This window comes from Erinaceus europaeus, chromosome 4, assembly GCF_950295315.1.
Source record: "Erinaceus europaeus chromosome 4, mEriEur2.1, whole genome shotgun sequence".
In the NCBI taxonomy this organism is placed as follows: domain Eukaryota; kingdom Metazoa; phylum Chordata; class Mammalia; order Eulipotyphla; family Erinaceidae; genus Erinaceus; species Erinaceus europaeus.
In genome coordinates, this window is record NC_080165.1 from 146084873 (window position 1) to 146102301 (window position 17429).

Genomic DNA, 17429 nt, shown 5'->3' on the forward strand with positions numbered 1-17429 from the left:
ATTTTATTATTGTTCAGAAAATTCCCTTGTCAAATGTATTTCTGTTAATGCTTCATTTTGTTTTCTTGAACCCAGGGTCAAGGTGTTGTGCGTGAGTGGTTTGATATTCTGTCTAATGAGATAGTCAATCCTGATTATGCCTTGTTTACCCAGTCAGCTGACGGTAAGTCCTTTAGTCTGGATGACTTATTCTGCGATTGTTGGGTCCCATCTTCAAACTCCTTTTTGCATTGTATCATTTCTTCTTCACAGTGACACTGTAAACCAAGTGGGATAGTCAGTCCCATTTCATAGAGATGAAACTTAAAGCAAAAACTTCAGAGTCTTTGTTTATGTTAACATTGTGAAAGTGAGTCGTAGAATGATAACTAAAACCTGTCTCAGTTTAGCAGTTTTTCCTTCTAAAACGATTTTCAAATACTTGTCTCAAAAGAAGTTATCAATTCTTTATAAAATGAAACTAAATTAATTCAACTTAAAGATAGAACTATTAAGTCTGTTTTTTACTTTTCAGTTTTCTTTTGTGATATGCTATTGCTGGATGGACTTAAAAGTCTTTACTTGGAAAAATTAAAATGTACTAACACTACCTGAATTACTAGTGTTCACATTTATTGGTTATAAAAATCAAAGTCTATAAATCATGGGGTTAAGTCTTAACTTATAATAATCTATATTTATTAACTTAGGGTTTAGTCTTTTCAGAATCAAGATGTGACAACTGCAAAGTTCTTATTTAATACCGTAATTGGGCTTAAGAATTCTCTCAGTCCATATGGTGCTTTGACCTCTAGAATCGTAATTTGATACAGAATGGATATGTACCCTTTCATTTGTATGAGGTATAACTTGAAGCTTTTATAATGCAGTAAATATTTATATCCCAGTGAAGGTAGAGTTTCATTTTTTAAATATTTATCATAGTTGCTTTTATTTCATGAAAATTTTTTTCTTTCTTAGTACTTAATTTTTTTTTTTTTTATGTAAGGAAACAGTGTCTCATTAATACTGTCAAACTAAACCAGTAGCAAACCTCCTGTGAAAAAGTATAATGATGGTGGCGGTGGTGACGGTCTGTCTTGTTTGTGTTCTATCTTTTATTATTTCTAGAATTTTATGACACATCTTTGACGTACTTTCAGCTGAAAGTATTCTGAATTTTTTTTTTTTTAATTTTTTTTTTGAATATTTATTTTATTTATTTATTCCCTTTTGTTGCCCTTGTTGTTTTATTGTTGTAGTTATTATTGTTGTTGTCGTTGTTGGATAGGACAGAGAGAAATGGAGAGAGGGAGGGGAAGACAGAGAGGGGGAGAGAAAGACAGACACCTGCAGACCTGCTTCACCGCCTGTGAAGCGACTCCCCTGCAGGTGGGGAGCCGGGGTTCGAACCGGGATCCTTATGCCGGTCCTTGTGCTTTGCGCCACCTGCGCTTAACCCGCTGCGCTACAGCCCGACTCCCCTCTGAATTTTTTTTTTATCCCCAAAGACTTACTCTGGTGAGTCCAGGCAACTTAATAAACCCTTTCCCCCCCACAAATAACACTCATATCATCATTTATATGTAATGCAACCATAGTTTTGCTGACATTACATGTAAACTGGTTTATCTGTCTTGATGTCATCGCTTGTCTGGATATTGTTTCTTAAAAATAAATTATTTTATGTTTATCTCAATAGGAACTACTTTTCAACCTAATAGCAATTCCTATGTGAACCCTGATCATTTGAATTATTTCCGGTTTGCTGGACAGATCTTGGGATTAGCTTTGAACCATAGGCAGCTGGTCAACATTTACTTCACACGATCTTTCTACAAGCACATTCTTGGTATGGCTCTATTATTATTTCGACAGGCACTTATCTATAGTATATTTCTCATAGTCTTCAGGCAAATTAAGTAAAGAAGAGATGACACTTTGAGAAAATTTTGATTTTGAATGGAGTCTCTGTATATGTAAGAAAGGTGGAGATCAGGAGGGTAGGGAAAAGCAATTAATTCTTTTTTTGTTGAAATGTTTAAAAACATTTAACTGGGGAGTCGGGTGGTAGCGCAGCAGCTTAAGTACAGGTGGTGCAAAGTGCAAGGAGCGAGTGCAAGGAACTGGCATAAGGATCCCAGTTCGAGCCCCTGGATCCCCACCTGCAGGGGAGTCGCTTCACAGGCGGTGAAGCAGGTCTGCAGGTGTCTGTCTTTCTCTCCCCCTCTCTGTCTTCCCCTCCTCTCTTCATTTCTCTCTGTCCTATCCAACAACGATGACATCAATAACAACAACAATAATAACTACAACAATAAAACAACAAGGGCAACAAAAAGGAATAAATAAATATGAAAAAAACAAACATAAAACATTTAACTATATGCTTATACTAAGCATACAGTACCTAATAGAATTTAATTAGTGACTTTCTGTATTTGTAATATTTTCCTCAATAGATAGTTCTTTCTATTTTTTTTTTTTTTTGTAATTTATTTTAAAATGTGAAAGATAGTAACCAGAGCACTGCTATATTGTACATGGTGCTAGAGACTGATTCCAGAACCTCACACATGCAAGGCATATACTCCAGTCCATGAACAACTGTTTCAAAGACTAATTACATTCTAAACAGAGATGCACAGGAACAAGGAATCTGTAGCTGGTTAAACCTAGATTCGGGCTTTAGTAGCAACTTAAATCACGTTGAGAATTAGATTTCCTGTTGCAGTTTTACAGAGAATCTGTAGAGGGCAGTATCTCACTAGTAAATTGATAAAGGCAGACTAGACTCATTGAGAATGTAACTGCTGCTTGCGTGCATTTCTAGGCATCCCTGTGAATTACCAAGATGTAGCATCCATTGATCCAGAATATGCCAAAAACCTGCAGTGGATTCTGGATAATGATATCAGTGACCTGGGCCTAGAATTAACTTTTTCAGTTGAAACTGACGTGTTTGGAGCAATGGAAGAGGTGCCTTTAAAACCCGGAGGTGGGAGTGTTCTTGTGACTCAGAATAACAAAGTGAGTGTCCCTACCTTTTTTTAAAAAAATTTTTTTAAATAACCTTAGTTAATGTTTTTAACTTGATCTTCATAGTTTGCTAACTACACTTAAGTTTCCTAGCACTAGCTAAAAACTTCTTGCTGTTACAATCTTGTCTTCTAACAGTTGAAAAGTCTAAATGAATGGTGGATTCACCAGATGTGAAATTTTGAATGAGAAAGGGTCATGTACGTGTTGTGTTTCCTATGCCGACGCAGCTCATGGAGCAGCCCAGAGCACCATTCCGCTGCTCATACTTGGCATCTTCAGGCTGAAAATTTGATTACAAATACAAGCTTATGTCAAAATCATACTTGCAGTAATGTTTTAAAAGAACAATATTAAGAATTCAAACAGAAGCAAGAAGAAAGTTCAGTGTTTGAACTTTGAACATGCTTGATCCTGAAGCTGTCATACTTATGAACTTGATTTTTTTAAAACAAAATTTTTAATTATATTTATTTATCGGATAGAGACAGCCAGAAATCAAGAGGGGAGGGGATGATAGAGAGGGAGAGAGGGAGAGAGACACCTGCGGCCCTGCTTCATCACTTGCACAGCTTTCCTCCTGCAGGTGGGGACCGAGGGCTCGAACCTAGGTCCTTGCACACTGTGACATGTACACTCAACCAGGTGTGCCATCACCCACCCCTTAAACTTGACTTTTTTTCATTTTATAACATGATTATTTTTTTATCAGTTATTACATCTGTTCTGTATTAAATTTAAATATTGATACATCTATTAAATTTTATTGTTGGAATCATAATGCAAGTTTAACCAATAAAACATATAGTTTCCTGCTGTGTATCTTTTTTTTTTTCCTCCAAGAGGATTTTTTTTTTTTTTCCCTCCACGGTTATTGCAGGGCTTGGTGCCTGCACCATGAATCCACGCTCCTGGAGGCCATTTTTCCACCTTTTTGTTGCCGTCTCATTGTGGTTATTATTGCCATTGTTGAGTTGCTTTGTTGTTGGATAGGACAGAGAGAAATGGAGAGAGGAGGGGAAGACAGAGAGAGAGAGGGGGAGAGAAAGATAGACACCTGCAGACCTGCTCGTGAAGCGACTCCCCTGCAGGTGGGGAGCCGGGGGCTCGAACCGGGATCCTTACGCCGGTCCCTGCGCTTTGCGCCACGTGCGCTTAACCCACGGCGCCACCGCCCGACCCCCCTGCTGTGTATCTTTATGCATAGGAAATCAGGAGTCAGAAAATCTGGTCTTGGGAGTTGGGCGGCAGTGCAGTGGTTTAAGTGCAGGTGGCGCAAAGCGCAAGGACCAGCATAAGGATCCCGGTTTGAGCCCCCGGCTCCCCACCTGCAGGGGAGTCGCTTCACAGGCGGTGAAGCAGGTCTGCAGGTGTCTGTCTTTCTCTCCCCCTCTCTGTCTTCCCCTCCTCTCTCCATTTCTCTGTCCTATCCAACAACGATGACATCAACAACAATAACTACAGCAACAGTAAGAAAATAACAAGGGCAACAAAAGGGAAAATAAATATAAAAAAATAAATTAAAAAAGAAAGTTAATAGTAAGACAGTGGCAAGACCGAGATCTTCTACATTCAAATGTAATGTCTCTTCTGCTATTTTTCAAAACTAATCATATTGAGGAGGATCTTGTATGAGGATCTTTTTTAGCGGGGAGAGGTCACTACCCTGCCCCTACAGGGTGGGAGGTGGCTTGAGTGTCCCTGGGGCTTTGTGGCCTTCTCTTCTCTTTCTTTTTTCTTCTTTTTTCAAGAAAGAGGGTAAAAGACAGAGAGTAGATACACTGCCATGAAACTTTCCCCTTGCATGGTGTCCTCATATGATGCCTTGGGCCTTGGAACTTAGCAAACTTTGTGCTCTACTGAGTATCTTTCAGCCCTCATATTTGAGTTTTAACTATAATAAGTTCTATTAGTCTGTAGAGATTAAACTAGTAAAATCCTTAAATTTTAAGATCTGTATGAGTTTGCCAGCAGATGGAAATAGTTCGTAAAACATAATTATTACATTTTTTTCTACCATGTAAATCATTTGTTATTTTCCTTGCCACTGGAGGAGACCCATTGTCAGTTAAGGGTAATGAAGTTATGTCATTTTTATTATAAGCAAGTTACCATTGTCACAAGAGAACTTGAGTCATGAATTCTTCTCCTGCTTATGTGCGAATGCCACATCTGGCTGGTGAATTTGCCACTCCTCTCAAGTAGATTTTATGAAGTAAAAAGTCACATCAACAGTTTTGTGAGAAATTTATTCATATGAATAGCTTCTGCTAATAATCATCCCACTATGATGCGATTTTGGATGTGATTTTGTTTTCACTGTTACTATTACTTTGCTTTCATGTTCAGCACATGCTGATTATTGGCAGAGCCTGGGGTGGAACCCGGGACTCTAGCAAGCAGGTCCTAGCAGTCTGGCAAATGCTATTTCCCTGGCCTTGTATTTTTCAAAGGAATGCTTTGGTTTATTATTTTGTGTTGTGTCTTACTGAAATCTAGGGAAAAGAAAGAAATTGAGTAAATAATAACAGGAGAATATATGATGGAGGGTATCTATCTCATTATGATTAGTGTAGTTTGAGACTGGAATACTATTGTCTTAAGAGCTTGGAATGTCTGTTACTAAGTTGGGTACATTTCTTTTTAACTACGTTAACTACTTGATTGGTTAGCTTCAGGCCCTTCCTTCCCTCCCTCCCTCCCTCCCTCCTTCCCTCCTTCCTTCCTTTCTTTCTTTCTTCCTTTCTTCCTTTCTTCCTTTTTTTCTCTCATTCTCTCTTTCTTTATCTTTTGTAATGATTAATTTTGGTGCCAGAGTAAAAAGCAGAATCTCACAGATGTGAGGGCGATCTGGCTGCGACATCCGCCACCCCATTGATTGCCAGGGATGATTCAGTTGATCTGGCTGGCTAGGTGGGTGTCCCCTTCCTGCCTCATTCCTCAGTGCTCCATGTGCGTCCCTGGCAGCCTTCCCCGAATAGAGACGGGTCTTCAGTTGAGGGTATATGTAAGTAGCTGCGCTCCCCTGCTAGAACCTCCAGACAAGCTCTCAAGGTCCATCTTAGGAGAACGTAGCTTAGTCAAGCTTCCAAGACACCAGATACATTCAAATGAGGCGCTGCATGAGGTAGTCTGCCTTTCTTTAAAAAAAAAAAAAAAAAAAAAAAAATATATATATATATATATATATGAAAAAAAGTAGAACCTCACTTCCTAATCTACTCTCAGCCTTCATATTTCTAATATACATTTCTTGCCATGAATTGATCCTCTCCATTTTCTGATAAGACCAGTTAGAGTCTAAGCATAATAGTATATCAAATTGCTGATGCTCAGATGCTCAGGCAATTAATGCATCAATAAGCATACACATAACTTAACAATATTTAAAGTCTTTGGAAATACATTTGTATTTTATATTGACCACTTGCCTTCAAATTGTTATTCAATTTATAGTGAATTTTTAAAGCCATGTTATTTAGAGCTACTATTATTTTCTAATATACATTTCTTTTTTTAAATTATATTTATTTATTTATTGGTTAGAGACAGCCAGAAATCGAGAAGGAAGGGGAAATTAGAGAAAGAGAGAGACAGAGAGACACCTGCAGCCCTGATTCACCACTTGCAAAGCTTTCCTCCTGCAGATGGGGACCGGGGTCTCGAACCTGGCTTCTTGTGCACTGTAACATGTGCACTCAACCAGGCATACCACTAGCCAGCCCCGTAATATCCATTTCTATCTTGATCAATCTTTTATTTATCTCTATAGGGTTGAAGTTATAATTATCACATATATATATATATATATATTTTTTTTTTTTTTTTGCCTCCAGGGTTATCACTGGGGCTTGGTGCCTACACTATGAATCTACTGCTCCTGGTGGTCATTTTTTTCATTTTTTAAAAAATTGGATAGGGCAGAGAGAAATTGAGAGAAGAGGGGGAAGATAGGGAGAAATACCTGCTTCACCGCTGTGAAGCGACCCCCCTGTAGATGGGGAGCCAGGGGCTTGAACCAGGATCCTTGTGCGGGGTCCTTATACTTCGCAATGTGTATTTAACCCAGTGCACCACCACCTGACATCCTCATATTTATAATTTAACATGAAAACTCTTAATCATATTAAACCAAAGTAACTTCCCAAACTTGTTAGTAAGAGAGTCTGTGTTAAGCTGATCTCCACAAGGGGAAGTCATTAATTCCTAGTTTTTCTTGGAAGGCTTGGTATCTACAAAATGACTCCAAATAGATGAAAATATCATTCCTTAAAAAGTAGTACGTTAAGTAAATATACGTTATGTAGGCAGAAGAGTATATATTCATTCCGTAATTGCAGTGTAGTTCTCTTTTAAGTTTAGTTTTTAATCTCTCAGTCATCTGGTAAAAATTTAGGAGAATGAAAAAAGAAAATCTGTGGTTTTACTTTTGGGAATGACTTAATTACCAGTTGCTAAACATTTATTTTTAAATACTATTTTCACCTTTTAAAACAGTCTTAACTTTTTCACTTTTAAATCCTTGACCTAAAAGTGGCAATTGTGGAACCGTAGAATTTTGAACTGAAAGGTAAATTACAGTGGTTTAAAAATGTTAATACTTTTGCAGTACTAGTCACAAAGTTCATTTAGTCTCAGTTAAAAAAAACAGTGGGCATGATTTGTGGCAGGATGTCAAGTAATGGGTATAGAGGTGATATTATAGAAGTTGAATTACAGGGAGGCAATCATGATCACATAAGAATGAGGAAGCGGAGAAGCAAATATTCTGGGCGTATAAGAAGGTGCAGAAACTAGACGGCACGCACTCCCAGAGGGGTAAATATTAGGGGACGATGGTCAGAGGCCTCTGAACTCCAATTCCATCAGGATCTGGAGAGCAAAGAGTGGGGGAAAGAACAGACACTCAGAAGTAGTAGGTGTAGTAGGTGTGATCTAGAAAGGAAGAGAAGGTAGGATGATAGGGGAAAATGGGCAAATATATATGAATATAGGTAGATAGTTTTAGAAATAATAGTCAACCCATATCTGTGATCTTGGGAGAACTAATACAGTTTCCAATGGAGGGAATGGGGACACAGAACTCTGGTGGTGGGAACGGCCACCATCTTATAATTTTGTAAATCAATATTAAATCACTACTAAAAAGGAAAAAAGAAAAATCAGACAGCATAATGTGTTTGGGGAACCTGTAAGTAAGTCAGAGTTGTAGAACTTAGCTTAGAATGCTAATGCTGAATCATACAACACTGCTTGTGTCAGTGGACCGATGGTCACCTATACTATTGATTCCTTAAAATTTATGTGTGATGTTTGATTTAGTTATGCAAGGACATAAAGTGTTGGGGTTGACTCATGTGTGTATTTTCATAGGTTATGGCACTGAAATATATATATATACACACACATATATATATTTATAGCAGTAACAATCAGAATGTTAGTGTACAATATTGTGAAGGCTCAAAATGATACTGGTATCATCAAGCAAATGTTAATTTGTTTTGCTTTAGGCTATTTAAGGAGCCAGAGAAACATTCTAGAAGCAGTTATATTTAGAATATTTTTCTTGGTGTATTGCACCAAAGTAAGACTCTGGGGTTGGGGGGAGGGTCCTGGGTCATGATGGCAGAGGAGGACAAAGTTAGGCATGTACAAACTATTGCATTTTACTGTTGACTGTAAACCATTAATCCCCCAATTAAAAAAAAAAAGAAAAAAAACTAATACTTTTTTTTTTTTTTTTTCTGTTAAGCACTACTAATCTCAACGACCTAGAAAACTTTACTGTCTAAACAACGGGAGGATTTTTGGATGGCTAGGATGTCATTATTGAAAAATAGTTTAGAACAAATTAAATTAACTTAGAGACTGGTATCCAAGCGCTGGTTTTCACAAATAGATAACTAGTAGCTATGGGCCAGAGTTACTGATATAAATGTGAACTATGCTTAGCATAAATGGGAGCATGCAGAGAAAGATAAATGGACTTGTGAACAAATTTTTAAATAGAATGTATATGAGGAAATCATAAGAATTGATAAAAAGAGAATGTGTGATGTTTTATAACTAGACAATGAAATGGCAAATCAAACTGGGTCTTCTTCTAGCGTTTGCCATCAAACTGGGTCAAGTATGCTTACTTACACACTTCACAGAGTTACTTCAGCAGTTCATAATTTGTTAAGGTCTTAAAACAGTGATCATTGCTGAGGGTTATAGTAGCAGAATCACTTGGCAATGAGCTACTTTTCAGGGAAGGTACATAACACCGTCAGCACAGTGGATGGATAAATAGGCTAGAAAAATCACACTACCTGCCTTAAGTGGTTCTCGTTACAGGAAACATAGAAAGACAGCCCTGTGCTGAGGCTGAGATCACTGCTGCTTATCACTTACGGTGTTAAGATTATTTTTTTTTGGATTGGCTCCCTGAAAATTTAGTTTTTGTTTCTGTTCGACTGATTGACAAACATGCCTGACTGTTCTGTAGGAATTACCTGACTGGATAAGGAGTGAGATTTGGGGGTGGGAGAAGACTGAATAGCAGGTTGAGCATATTTCCTTGTTCATAGTGTACAAGGAGCCATGCCAGGTTTGAAAACGGTGAGAAATCTACTATTTGCACTTCTGTAGCTAGGACGTAGGGAGAATTCTTAGCTGGTGTACATATTGACTGGGTCAGTTGCCTGTGGCTTTTTTTTTTTTTTTTTTGAGGGGTGGGATATAGAGTATCAGGTTGGTGCCAGTAATAAATAAGTAAAGTTAATTAATTAATATAAAATTGCCTAATATAAGCCCTGACCCTCTGTTTTTATTCCTGGGAGGCATGAACTAAATACAGCTTGTTGAATAACACACAACGTTTTGCTTAGATGCAGATTAAAACATACATAAATGATAATAATAGTTAAGCCATTACATTTTCACATCTGTATGAATATACGCAGATAGATATGCTAATTTATTGTTACCTGAGATAAAAGGTGTTTTTTATTACCAGGTAAAGTTTGAGTTGACATTTTCTTTCTAATCTTTTTATGGGGATTAATGGCTTACAGTAGGTACAGTTGTTGGTATACGTGTAAAATTTCTCAGATTTCTGCAAAACACTCTCACCCCCAGCCCAAGTCTTCCTCCGTTGTTGGTATGCATGAAACCCCTTCTGTTTCATTTGGTTTAAATCCCCCCTGCTTAACACTATTCTATTTACATAACCACTGTTAACAAGCACCACCCTCCCCCCAGGGCATTGGTGGTTCAGTGATAGGATTCTCGCCTGCTCCGCCCCCTCCTTGTCACACTCTGATTTTCACCAGTCACTTTTCTCTCCACCCTCTCTATGTCACATCCTGTTTCCACCCTACTTGGCAAGTATATATAAAGACAGCATTGTGAGTTTTGGGGTACTGTACCTTGAGTTTAGCTTAGCTCGGCTTAGATTGTGCTGCGTCCTGCATGAATAAAGAGATACTGCCTACAGCTCAACCATGAGTCCCTGTTCGTCTGTTTCCCGCCCGTGAAGCCAGCCCGGCGAAAACAACCTAGCCCGTCGAAAACAACACTCCATCATCATGAAGCAAGACCTTTACTCCCTGGAGTCCCTCCCTCCCTCTGAGTCTTTCACTTTGGTGCAGTCCGCCAAACCCAGTCCGAGTTCTACTTTGTGTTTTCCCCTTCTGTTCTTATTTCTCAAATTCGATCCATGAGTGAGATCACCCCATAGTCATCCTTCTCTTTCCATCTGAACTCACTTAACATGATTCATTCAAGCTTCATCCAAGATGAGATAAACAAGGTGAATTCATCATGGTAACAGCTGAGTAGTATTCCATGATGTATATAGAGCACAACTTTTTCAGCCGCTCATCTGTTGTTGGACAACTGGGTTGCTTCCAGATTTTGGCTATTACAAATTGTGCTGCTATGAACCTAAGTACACACACATCTTTTTGAATGGGTGTGTTTGATTCCTTATGATATGTCCCCAGGAGAAAAATTGCTGGATCATAGGGTAGGTCCGTTTCTAGTTTTTTTTTTTTTTTTAAGAAAGGATTAATTAACAAAACCATAGGGTAGGAGGGGTACAACTCCACACAATTCCCACCACCCAATCTCCATATCCCACCCCCTCCCCTGATAGCTTTCCCATTCTCCATCCCTCTGGGAGTATGGACCCAGGGTCACTGTGGGTTGCAGAAGGTAGAAGGTCTGGCTTCTGTAATTGCTTCCCCGCTGAACATGGGCATTGACTGGTCGGTCCATACTCCCAGCCTGCCTCTCTCTTTCCCTACTGGGGTGGGTCTCTGGGGAAGCTGAGCTCCAGGACACATTGGTGGGGTCTTCAATCCAGGGAAGCCTGGCCGTTTCTAGTTTTATGAGAGTTCTCCAGACTGCTCTCCACAGGGCTTGGACCCATTGACATTCCCACCAGCAGTGCAGGAGGGCTCCACTGCACCCACGACTGACTTTTCCAGCATTCGCTGTTACTATGCTCTCTGATGTGTGACATTCTCACAGGAGTGAAACGGCCTCTCACTGTTGTCATTTCTCTGACAGTCATCATTTATTTCACATGTCTGTTGGCCTTTTGGATCTCTTCTTTGGTGAATATTCTGTTCCTATCCTCTCTCCACTGTTGTCTGTGTCATTTTGTTGTTGCTGTTGCTGAGTTTGGCAAGCTCTTTATATATTTTTGTTATTAGCCTCTTGTCTGATGTGTGGCTTGTAAAAAATCTCCCAGGAGTCTCTGTTTGGGTGGTGGGTGGTTTCTTTTGCTGTGCAATAGCTTTTCAATTTGATGTAGTCCCATTGGTTCATTTTTGTTTTTGTCTTCCTTATAATTGGACTTGTATCATTGAATATGCCTATACAAATTAAATGGAAAAGAGTTCTGTCAATGTTTTTTTTTTAAGTATTTGATAGTTTCTGGTCTAACATCCAAGTTCTTTTTTTTAAATTTAATTTTATTTCTAAAAAGGAAACACTAACAAAGCCATAGGATAAGAGGGGTACAACTCCACACAATTCTCACCACCAGAATTCTGCATCCCATCCCCTCCCTTGATAGCTTTCCTATTCTTTAGCCCTCTGGGAGCATGGACCCAAGGGCATTATGGGGTGCAGAAGGTAGAAGGTCTGGCTTCTGTAATTGCTTCCCCGCTGAACATGGGCGTTGACAGGTGGATTCATACACCAAGCCTGTCTCTTTCTTTCTCTAATGGGGCCAAACTCTGGGGAATCGGAGCTCCGGGACATATTGATGGGGTTGTCTGTCCAGGGAAGTCTGGTTGGCATCCTGCTAGCATCTGGAACCTAGTGGCTGAAAAGAGAGTTAACACATAAAGCCAAACAAATTGTTGACTAATCATGAACCTAAAGGCTGGAATAGTGCAGATGAAGAGTTTGGTGGTGGGTGTGTGTGTGTCTCCATTTTGTAGATAGCTAGTAGGCATATTTTAGTTATATTCCAAAGGGCCTGTGGCTATACTCGTTCCCCCCCCCCCCCCGAACCTGAAATCTGATATGCAGGTGGATCCAAGTTATTGTCTGGGGAGATGATGTCATGACTGGAAAAAGGACCAGAAAGCTGGATCAGGGAAGAGAGTAGCTTCCAAATATGGAAAAGGTGTAGACATATTGTTGACTGTAAACCCCATCGATTTAACAGCCAAGTCCTTAATCGATTTGGAGTTTACCTTTGTGTGTGGTAAAATGTAATGGTTGAGTTTCATTTTTGTGTGTGTTCTTCAATCTAATTTTCTGAACATCATTTGTTGAAGAGATATCCTTACTCCATTTAATCATCTGGGCCCCCTTGTCAAAATAAATAAATAAATAAATAAATAAATAAATAAATAAATAAAAGGTATCCATAGGTGTGGGGGCTTATTTCTGACCTGTCAGCTCTATTCCACTGGTCATTGTGTCTATTCTGTTCCAGCACCAGGTGGCTTTGATTGGGATGGTTCTGTAATATAGCTTGAGACCTGGGGGTGTGATGCCTACAGCTCTGTTACTGTTTCTCAAGATTGCCTTGGTGATTCTAGGTATTTTCTGGTTCTAGATAAATGTTTATAGCTTTTGCTCTATTCTCTTAAATTTTTTTGGTGTTGGGAGTGAGTAGATAGCATAATGATTATGCAGAGATTTTCATGCCTGAGGTTCCAGAGTCCCTGGTTCAATCCCCCGCACCAGTATGAACCAGAGCTGAGCAGTGCTCTAGTTAAAAAAAAAACCAACCAACAAACAAACAAACAAACAAAACCCTGTGATGCCATCTTGAATTCCCTGGGCTGATGACCTCACCAATTACCTCTCCAGAGCCCTGCCGCACTAGGGAAAGATAGAAACAGTCTGGGGGTGTGGATCCACTTGCCAACATCCATGTTCAGTGGAGAAGCAATTCCAGAAGCCAGACCTTCCACCTTCTGCTCCCCATCAAGAATTTTGGTCCAGCCCCCCAGAAGGATAAAGAATAGAGAAGCTTCCAATGGAGCTTGTGGGATATGGAATTCTGGTGGTGGGAATTGTATGGAACTGTATCTCTCTTCTCTTACAATCTTATTAATTATTATTAAATCACTAATAATAAATAAATATTAAAAAAATTTTGGTGGACTTTTGATGAAGATTGCATTAACATTTATATGACTCAGGATAGAATATCCATTGGGATAATGATAATTCTTCCCAATTCATGAGCTTGGGCTATCTTTCCACTTCTTTGTATCTTTTTCTGTTTTCTTGAATAGTGATTCATAATTTTAACGTACATATCTTTTATTTCTTTTGTTAGTCTTGTTTCTAGATATTGTATTGCCTTTGCTGCTATAGTGAATGGTGATGTTGTTATTTTGAAATAAAATTTGTGAAATTAGCTTACTTTAATTTAGAATCAAATCAGCTGTGTTTCACAAGATATTTTATCAAGTTCTGAGTATTTATAAATGACTGTATACTTTCACATGTTTGTTGAATATTTAGAAAATGCTGTCCATTATCTTAGTGGTAGGCACTGTATACTGGTAAACAAAACAGAACTTCTGTCTCTAGGGAGTTTACATTCTAATAAGCCATTTAAGACAAAGACATGAGGAAGTATAAAGACCCTGAGACAAGATCAGTTTTTTATTTGATAAGTCAAGTGAGTGAACAGAGGAAAGGAGAAAAGCAAATTATATGAGAGGACAAGGCAGAGACTACATAATCTAGGGCTTTATACAAATTTGGATTTTTCTATGAGAAATCACTGTAGAGTTTTGGGTGGAAGAGTTATTATGATTTGAATTGTACATATGGTTTAGTGGCATAGGCTGGAAACATTATAGAAGGAAAAATGAGAACAGGAATACCACATGTTGTAGTAATCCAAGTGAGAGATACTATGATTTGGCTCAACATGCTAGAAATGATGGTGGTGAGAGAAGATCAGATTGAGAATTTTTTTTTTTATTATTTATTTTCCTCTTGTTGTTGTTGTTGTTGTAGTTGTTGTTGCTGTTATTGTTGTTGGATAGGACAGAGAGAAATGGAGAGAGGAGGGGAAGACAGAGAGGGGGAGAGAAAGACAGACACCTGCAGACCTGCTTCACCGCCTGTGAAGCGACTCCCCTGCAGATGGGGAGCCGGGGGCTCGAACGGGGATCCTTCCGCGGGTCCTTTCGCTTTGCGCCACATGCGCTTAACCCACAGCGCTACCGCCCGACTCCCGAGAATGTTTTTCAAGGTAAATGTCATAGGCCTCACTGATAGCGAGAGGAATCTTGAAAGAAGTCTTAAGATTCTTACATTTTGACCAACTTAGAGAATTGTCGTATATTGGTTTGTTGAGATGTATGCGTAGAATTAATGAACATTGTCTTAAATATTGCAAAATAATAAACTGTATCACAACTTTTATTTTTTAGGCAGAATATGTCCAGCTTGTTACTGAACTCCGAATGACGAGAGCCATTCAGCCTCAGATCAATGCCTTTTTACAGGGCTTTCATATGTTCATTCCTCCCTCCTTGATTCAACTTTTTGATGAGTATGAGTTGGTAAGAAAATACATCAGTTGCGGGTCGGGCCGTAGCGCAGCGGGTTAAGCGCACATGGCGAGAAGACCAAGGACCAGAGGAAGGATCCTGGTTCGAGCCCCAGGCTCCCCACCGGCAGGGGAGACACTTCACAGGCGGTGAAGCAGGTCTGCAGGTGTCTGTCTTTCTCTCCCCCTCTCTGTCTTCCCCTCCTCCTCTCTCCATTTCTCTCTGTCCTATCCAACAACAACGATATCAATAACAACAACAATAATAACAAAAAAACCAAATGTAACAAAAGGGGGAAAAGAAGGAATCTATTTTCATAGTCTTCAACATTAGGGAGCTCCAGTGGCTCCAGTGGTCAGCGTGCAGTATTTATACAGTATTCTACACTAGAAATATTGAAGAGCATTCCTTTCTAAAGCAGTATTTACATAGCTGGTGATTTTTTTTTTTCATCAGCAGAGCTTCACTGGCCTTGACTTCTTCAGATAGAATTAGAGAAAGAGAGGCAGAGAGGAAGACACCACAGCACCAAAGCTGCCTGCAGTCTCACAGGGGCTGGGCTCAAACCTGGGTCGCACACATAGCAGACCAGAGCATCATCCAAGCGAGCTGTTGGCCACAACAATTTCTGAATTTTCCATTGGGTCATATGTAGTTAGGATGCTGACATTAACTTACTGTACATCCAAAAAAAAAAGATTTTTTAAATTATATTTGTGTTTTTTTTATAGTCCTCCATTTCAAATACATGTGACATTCACTCTTTTTTTCTGTTAGTTTGTATTGAATGTTTTGTTTGTTTTTTTTTAAACTTGTCTTCATTTTACTATGATCTGGCAGAATTTCTAATTTTATGTAATATGCGCCTGCATTTGCCCCCACTTCCTTTTTTAGCTTACATTTTTTGAAAATAAAATAGTCTTTTAGATATTGTAGTTATTTTCTTACCTATAGAATTAAAATCTAGGATGATACCTGAATGGAAAGGTATCTATTGTTTTTTATTATGTTTCACGAGGTTAATATTATCTTAGGCCTTTCATTTTAATATCCAAATAAGCACATTGGTATGTTCCTTTATTTTTTAAGTGCACCAGTATTTTCAACTTGTTATTCAAAGTGTGTCTTAATATAGTAGTGGGAAGAATTTGCTAATTTAATTTTGAAGTTCTTAAGCTCGTTTCAGGGGTCCATTGGTGGCCATGAGCCAGTTCTGCATTGCCTTTGGTCTGGTTTGTCTCATTTGTAACATGTGTATAATAATTCTTATCTCAAAGGTCTGTTGCAAAAAGTTTTCAAGATAATATGTACAAGGTACTTGGTACATATTAGACATTTTGTTATTCTCATGAATGCATAAACCTGGCTCTATGCCTACAACGCTGGTCTCCCCAAATAATCTCGTCACCTGATTAAGCCAAACTTAGTCAAGTCAGACAATGTACTTTTAGGACCCTGGCCATTGTAGGGTCAAATAAAAAATCAGAAATTATAGACTCTGAGTAATGAAAGCTGATAGCCACGAACACATGAAGGGCTTAACTCTGGCCATTAACATGGGTTTTATATGTTACACTCAGTTCCAGCAGACTTATTTATTGTGCCTTGTTAAAAAAAAAAAGTCATAAATTACAGGTTGGAACTTAAAATATTTTTGACATAGATCTTTTCATTGTGGAGTTTCCATTTTTCCCTGTTCATTCTCAGTCAATCTATTATTTTATTTTTGCCTGAGATAGCAAATGGACTGCTAAGCTCTTCCTCTCCCCAGGATGCTATAACAGGTAATAAACAGAATGTTCAGTGTTTCCGATTTGTTAAGAGAATTCAGAACATCATTTCAATTCATAATCACTAACAGTGAACCCACTCTTTGTAGTATTAGATGCCTAACTACAGCTTAGGAGGGAAGAAGATTTTAAACTCATGGATCATGATAGAAATGTGTAAAATCTACCTCTGCTTCCTTTTGCAAGATTGATTTCAGGGTTCTGCTCAGATTCCCAGATGATTCAAATAAAGTAACTCTAGCAAAGGTGGTATTATAGAGGTGTCGGCGGTATTAAGAATAAACGAGGTATGATGGGATACCGAGAGTCTAGCCATGATGGAAGCCTTTATCACTCCTAGAATTGAAGAGACAGGTGTAAGAATTATTGTGAAGAGTCTCCTGGTGGGGCTGAAGTTGAGGAGCTGCCACCTGCAGCAAGTATGTGCTGCAGAGGAGGGTGGTGGGGTGCAGAGTAAACTCTCACCTCAGACAAAACCCAAGCCCAAGATAACAGGCAGAGAAGCCTCCAGGGGCACAGGAAAGTAGCAGTGTGTTTGGTGGCGGTAAATGGAGACTAATCAGTCTAGTGTGTGTGTGTGTGTGTGTGTGTCTTT

The 17429-nt window shown here is 39.0% G+C and overlaps 1 protein-coding gene across 2 annotated transcripts in view; it reads left to right on the plus strand.

Annotated features, from left to right (window-relative positions):
• Positions 1 to 17429, plus strand: part of HACE1 (HECT domain and ankyrin repeat containing E3 ubiquitin protein ligase 1) — a 96384-nt gene that overhangs the window by 66085 nt on the left and 12870 nt on the right. Inside the window, exons 17-20 of one of the 2 annotated variants that reach the window (XM_060190709.1) lie at positions 76 to 163; positions 1682 to 1831; positions 2810 to 3006; positions 14925 to 15056. In XM_060190709.1, coding sequence (XP_060046692.1) covers positions 76 to 163; positions 1682 to 1831; positions 2810 to 3006; positions 14925 to 15056 — 567 coding nt within the window. The remainder of the gene's footprint in view (positions 1 to 75; positions 164 to 1681; positions 1832 to 2809; positions 3007 to 14924; positions 15057 to 17429) is intronic. The other variant, XM_060190710.1, reaches the window with a different exon arrangement.